This window comes from Salvelinus fontinalis, unplaced genomic scaffold (assembly GCF_029448725.1).
Source record: "Salvelinus fontinalis isolate EN_2023a unplaced genomic scaffold, ASM2944872v1 scaffold_0267, whole genome shotgun sequence".
Lineage (NCBI taxonomy): Eukaryota > Metazoa > Chordata > Actinopteri > Salmoniformes > Salmonidae > Salvelinus > Salvelinus fontinalis.
In genome coordinates this window covers 214554-221653 of record NW_026600476.1, presented here as the reverse complement: position 1 = coordinate 221653, position 7100 = coordinate 214554, and the positions used below count along the sequence as shown (strand labels likewise).

Sequence of the window (7100 nt, the reverse complement as noted above, 5' to 3'; positions counted from 1 at the left end):
ACTTTTTTTCTTTCGCGGCAATCTATAGTATCATGTACAATTTTTGCACACTGACCTTCTCGTCCCCTGTTCTAAAGAAAATTATTTACTTTTTACTCAATACATTTTCCATGACACCCAAAAGTAAACATTACATTTCGAATGCTTAGCAGGACAGGAAAATAGTCCAATTCACAGTTACCAAGAGAACATCCCTGGTCATCCAGGTCGGTGGACTTACTAAACATAAATGCTTTGTTTGTAAATGATGTCTTAGTGTTGGTGTGCCCCTGGCTATTAATCATGTTTTTACATTTTTTTAATTGTAATTTATTTTGTTTACAATTTTGCCATCTGGTTTGTTTAATATAAGGAATGTGAATAATATTTTTTACTTTTGATACTTAAGTATATTTAAAACCCTTATACTTTGACTTTTACTCAAGTATTTTACTGGGTGACTTTCACTTTTATTATTAAGGTGTCTTTACTTTTACTGAAGTATAACAACTGGGTACTTTTTCCACCAGTGGCTATTGGTTCACTGTAATTACAAGTAAGTACCCCACAAGATAGACTTCATTATTACTGGCCAAATCCTGTGTAACACCTAGTAATTACATTGTACTTGTGTAGATATTAAATATACTCTGTGTTGTACTAGTGTATTTGTTCTCCCACTTGGATGTCATTTCCACACGCTTTAAATGGAGGGCCAGGTTGTCAGGGTGGGTAATGTACTGTATAGGTACACATGAATTACTCCTAAAGATACACTTAATTTTAACTAGCTAAATTCTGTGTAAGAAGTAGAAATTACATTGTATTTAGGCAAACATTACATGTGCTTTGAAAGTGTCTTGTTCCTCATCTGGGATGAGACTCGTACTAGATCTGTTTTTGTAAGCTCAACCAAGTTAACCCAGATGGTATAAGTAATTATCTTTATATTTTTTTACGCTTATTTTACCAGGTAAATTGACTGAACACATTCTCAGTTACAGCAACAACCTGGGGAATAGTTTTAGTAGAGAGGAGGGGGGATGAATGAGCCAATTGGAAGCTAGGGATGATTAAGGTGGCCATGATGGTATTATGATTTTATTTTAGACCAGAGGAAAGACTGTCTCCTGCTGGCCCTCCAACACCACTTCCAGCAGCATCTGTTCTCCCATCCAGAGACCGACCAGGACCAACCCTGCTTAGCTTCAGAGGCTAGCTAGCAGTGGGATGCAGGGGGGTATATTGCTGGCAATTATTAATTAGAGCCTATAATACGGACCCCATGAAAGGAAGTGTTACCAGCATCTCTTCTTTATGTATACGCTGGTGTGCTTTAAAAAACCCAAGAGTCAAATGTCCGCACCCCCGCCGAAATCAAATTAGCTTAATAATAAAAATCCCCATCAAAAGCGTTCTGTTTAAGCTAGAGATGTATTTTTGAATGGGTTGTCTCTCAATCCACCACATCCGCTGATGTTGGCCTTCCGCATCTGCGGTGGAAGGTGGCAGAGCTGCAGTGTTGTTTGTCAGACCAGGAGACACCAACTTCTGTCTGTAGCCTACAAGGTGAGACTCACGAACAAGTACATTTTGCTCTAGGATGCCCACAAGTGTCTGAAGGTAGCAGGTACAAGTTTGATTTTTTTGTTTTTGAGAAGTATATATTGAAAAAAGGGGTTAAATACAGGTAAATATATATATATATGTTTTACTGATCTTTCTTAATCTCTCAAACATAGGACAGAAACTTCAAAACCAACTTCCCTTTGAAAATTGTTAGCAATGTCATCCCCCGCTCACTATCAAAAGGATTAGCAACTGTCAGGGTCAATTCCATTTCAATTTCAGTCAATTCACAAAGTTTCCCAAATTCCAATTCCACATTTTCCTCGTTCAAAAGCTTTGAATAGAATTGGATGTCAGAATGACAGAATTCAACCTAACAATAGACTGGGTCATAATGTATGGAGGTCTAAATTATCAAGATCATTTATAGATAGAACCTGCTCTTACCATGAACAACAGATTTCCCAATCTTCTTCTCCTCTTCCTCATCTTTAATGTTGACATTCAGCTCCAGTGTTTGACTGTTGTCTTCCAGCTTCACTGATGCCATCTCTGGATCCTACAGTACAAACTAGGCTCCACTGTCACAATCAGAACCAATTGACTGTGGGTTTGTAGTATGGCAGGAGAGAGGTAGGCTGGGTTTGTCCTCACTGTTAATCTGTCAACTCTGAATAGGATCCCAGTTCTAAATAGAAGTCTGAGATCAACTTCTTCCCCTGTGCAGGCCACATCCCCTCCCATTGTAATATTACATATGAACACATTTTGAACAATTGCTTCCTAAAATGCTGTGGTACTTACTAACAAAATAGGAAAGGTTGTGGTAGACGTGGGCCTTCACTGGCGAGTTCACAGCGCTTCCACTCTGAACAATGGGGCGTGGAAAGGTTAACACAAGCTCCTCTCTAGTTCCATTCGGCAAGAGAGTTCACAGCTCTGTTACTCTGAGCATTCATAACAATGACACCCTCAAATGCACCACCAATACCAGAGTTCTACAAGACTGTTTATGTAATCAACAGGGCATTTCAACAGCCTGAGCCTCAATATAATCCTGGGCAATAATTGAGCTCTAACAATGAAGAATGAATTCTGTAGTGGTGTGAGAAAGGTAACACAAACTTCCTCTCTGGTTCCATCCCCCAATAGTAACTGGGTCATTATTGGATTGTGGTGGTAATGCTGTCCCTAGACTTTGGCACCATAGAAAACACTTTCAAATAAGAAATAATCCTTTGTTTGTTTTATTTAACTGTTTTTAATAGGAAACATATTTAAGTAATTTATACTGCAAATGGGCTTGTCCCCATGGTGATGTCTAGAGATGTAGTGACATGTTTTGAATAGATAGACACAACAAATCATTGTATTTTCTGTATAGATAACCCAAAAAACTAAGTATGACCAGCACAAATTCATGTAGATTGTTTATTTTTCATAGGCAGATCATTAAATTCATTGCAGTTATCCAAATACATTAACCAATGACTAAAGTAATCAATCTAGTTTTCTAAGGCAATTTAATAAACACGTGTAGTCATTTCAGAGCCTGCATATCATTAAACAAAAGTCGTTATGTAGTTAAAATAATCCACCCAAACTAATGGTGAAAACTGATCATCACATCATCTCTATCTGATACATGTTTACTAACTCATTCCCACAGAAAACTGAGCATCACACCATCTCTATCTGATACATGTTGTGTCTACTAACTCATTCCCACAGAAAACTGCAGAGGGACAACTTGGTGTCAGAGCAAAACGTATTATATGTAATAAAAAGCCATACCACACACTTTAGTATGATACAGTATGCTTTGTTACATTACATTGGCCTACAAATGTAAAATGAGTCGTACAATATAATAAGATTTGTATGACGTATAGTATGTTACGAATTACAATTCGTACAATATGTTACGTATATTTGACTTATTCCAATTTGTTGTTGCTAACGTTAATGAACATGCTAAGTAGTTGCATCCTAACCTAACATGCTTAAGTACACTATATAAACAGAAAGGTATATCCCTTCAAATTAGTAGAGTCGGCTATTTCAGCCACACCCGTTACTGACAGGTGAGTAAAATCAAGCACACAGCCATGCAATCTCCATAGACAAACATTGGCAGTAGAATGGCCTGAAGAGCTCAGCGACTTTCAAAATGGCTTCGTCATGGGATGCCACCTTTTTAACAAGTCAGTTCGTCAAATATCTGCCCTGCTAGACCTGCCCCAGTCAACTATAAGTGTTGCTATTGTGAAGTGGAAACGTCTAGGAGCGAAGTGGTAGGTCACACAAGCTTACAGAACGGGACCGCCAAGTGGTGAAGTGCGTTAGAATTGTCTGTCCTCGGTTGCAACAATAACTACAGAGTTCCAAACTGCCTCTGGAAGCAACGTCAGCACAAGAACTGTTCGTCAGGAGCTTCACAAAAAATGGGTTTCTATGGCCGAGCAGCCGCAAACAAGCTTAAGATCACCATGTGACATGCCAAGCGTCAGCTGGAGTTGTGTAAAGCTCACCGCCATTGGACTCTGAAGCAGTGGAAACACGTTCTCTGGCGCTATGAATCACGTCTTATCACCTGGAAGTCTGATGGACAAATCTGGGTTTGGCAGATGCCAGAAGAATGCTACCTGTCCCAATGCAGAGTGCCAACTGTAAAGTTTGGTGGAGGAGGAATAATGGTCTGAGGCTGTTTTTCATGGTTCGGACCCTTTAGTTCCAGTGAAGGGAAATCATAACGCCACAGCAAACAATGACATTCTAGACAATTCTGTGCTGCCAACTTTATGGCAACAGTTTGATGAAGACCCTTTCCTGTTTCAGCATGACAATGCTCCTATACACAAAGCGAGGTCCATACAGAAATGGTTTATCGAGATCGGTGTGGAATAACTTGACTGGCCTGCACAGAGCCCTGACCTGAACCCCATTTAACAACTTTGGGATGAATTGGAATGACAACTTCGAGCCAGGCCTAATCGCCCAACATCACTTGTGACTGAATGAAAGAAAGTCCCCACAGCAATGTTCCAACATCTAGTGGAAAGCCTTCCCAGAAGAGTGGAGGCTGTTATTTCAGCAAAGGGGGGACCAAGTCCATATTAATGTCCATGATTTTGGAATGAGATGTTCGACGAGCAGGAGTCCACATACTTTTGGTCATGCAATGTTGTTGCAAAGTTGCTTATTAGCTAAAATGCTAAAGTACATGTTGATGCGTTTCTATGTTTTGTAGTAAAAAAGATGGAGAATGATCATTTCCAATGGCATTCTATAATGCTCCCTTTCCTCTGCACAGTTAACACAGTGAGAACAAAAATATGATTACAATAGAGTGTTAACGTTATCAAATTCACTGTTACCACTTCCTTTATGAGATGAGAATGAGGTGATGTAGTGACTAATCTTGGCTGGTCTGAGACAACTGATGAGGCTTCTCACCTGTATGTATACATTGATGTGTTTTTAAGGTGGCCAATCGGGAGAAACTCTTCGCACAGTCAGAGCAGGAGTAAGGCTTCTCTTCTGTGTTTGTGCTCTGATGAACTCTTAGCTCAGTTGATGTTGTAAAGCATTTTCCACAGTCAAGAGCAGGAGTAAGGCTTTTCTCCTGTGTGTGTACTCTGATTTCCTTTTAGCTCAGTTGATGTTGTGAATCATTTTACAAAGTCAGAGCAGAAGTAAGGCTTCTCTCCTGTATGTATACGTTCATGTCTTTTTAAGTTGCCCAGTCGGGAGAAACTCTTTCCACAGTCAGAGCAGGAGTAAGGCTTCTCTCCTGTGTGTGTTCTCTGATGAATTTTTAGGTTAGTTGATGATGTGAAGCATTTTACACAATTAGAGCAGAAGTAAGGCTTCTCTCCTGTGTGTGTTCTCTGATGACTTTCAAGACCAGAGTATGTTGTGAAGCATTTTACACAATCAGAGCAGGAGTAAGGCTTCTCTCCTGTGTGTGTTCTCTGATGAACGTTTAGGTCATTTGATGTTGTGAAGCATTTTAAACAGTCAGAGCAGAAGTAAGGCTTCTCTCCTGTATGTATACGTTCATGTGTTTTTAAGTGGCCCAGTCGAGAGAAACTCTTTCCACAGTCAGAGCAAGAGTAAGGCTTTACTCCTGTATGCATACGTTCATGTGCTTTTAAGTTGCTCAGTAGAGAGAAACTCTTCCCACAGTTAGAGCAGGAGTAAGGCTTCTCTCCTGTATGTATACGTTCATGTGTTTTTAGGTGGCCTGGTCTAGAGAAACTCTTTCCACAGTCAGAGCAGGAGAAAGGCTTCTCTCCTGTATGTATACCTTCATGTGTTTTTAGGTGGCCCAGTCGAGAGAAACTTGCCCCACAGTCAGAGCAGGAGTAAGGCTTCTCTCCTGTATGTATATGTTCATGTCTTTTTAAGGTGCCCAGGCGAGAGAAACTCTTTCCACAGTCAGAGCAGAAGTAAGGCTTCAATCCTGTATGTATCCGTTCATGCATTCTCTGATGAACTATCAGAACCTTTAATTTTGTGAAATCCTTCCCACAGTCAGTACAGGAATACAGATTCTTTCCTGTGTGTATTTTTAGGTGTATTTTTAGCTTTGATAGAAATGGGAAAATCTCCTCACAATGTGGGCAGTGGTGAGACCTCTTAGCTCTGTGATCTTCCTGCTGTTGCTCTCTGGATATAGAGAATTTCTCAACATGGTCTCCTGTGTGAACAACATCATAAGAACCAGTCAGTTGGTGTGATATACAGTACCAGTCCAAAATTTGGACACACCTACTCATTCCAGGGTTTTTCTTTATTTTCACTATTTTCTACATTGTAGATTAACAGTGAAGACATCAAAACTATGGAATCATGTAGTAACCAAAAAAGTGTTATATTTTAGATTCTTCAAAGTAGCCACCCTTTGCCTTGATGACAGCTTTGCACTCTTCGCATTCTCTCAACCAGCTTCACCTGGAATGCTTTACCAACAGTTTGAAGGACTTCCAACATATGCTGAGCACATGTTGGCTGCTTTTCCTTCACTCTGCGGTCCAACTCATCCCAAGCCATCTCAATTGGAGAAGGCCGGATTCACGTAGTCTCCTCTGAACAGTTGATGTTGAAATGTGTCTGTTACTTGAACTCTGTGAAGCATTTATTTGGGCTGCAAATTCTGAGGCTGTTAAATCTAATGAACTTATCCTCTGCCGCAGAGGTATCTCTGGGTCTTCCTTTCCTGTGGCGGTCCTCATGAGAGCCCAGTTTCATCATAGTGCTTGATGGTTTTTGAGACCGCACTTGAAGACACTTTCAAAGTTCTAGAAATGTCTCGCATTGACCAACCTTCATGTCTTAACTCTTGACACTACAGGGGGTGCTGTTTCAACTTCGACATTTAGCGTTCCCAAATTAAACTGCCTCGTACTCAATTCTTGCTCGTACAATATGCATATTATTATTACTATTGGATAGAAAACACTCTCTAGTTTCTAAAACCGTTTGAATTATTTCTCTGAGTGAAACAGAACTCGTTTGGCAGCGAAATTCCTGATAGGTACTGCAAAATC

The 7100-nt window shown here is 40.1% G+C and overlaps 1 protein-coding gene across 1 annotated transcript; it reads right to left on the bottom strand.

Moving 5' to 3' along the window:
* Window positions 1-4359: 4359 nt before the first annotated feature.
* Window positions 4360-6246, bottom strand: LOC129845281 (gastrula zinc finger protein XlCGF71.1-like). Its single transcript, XM_055913156.1, has one exon. The coding sequence runs from the start codon at window positions 6033-6035 to the stop codon at window positions 5220-5222; it is 816 nt and encodes a 271-aa protein (XP_055769131.1). The 5' UTR covers window positions 6036-6246; the 3' UTR covers window positions 4360-5219.
* Window positions 6247-7100: the final 854 nt, after the last annotated feature.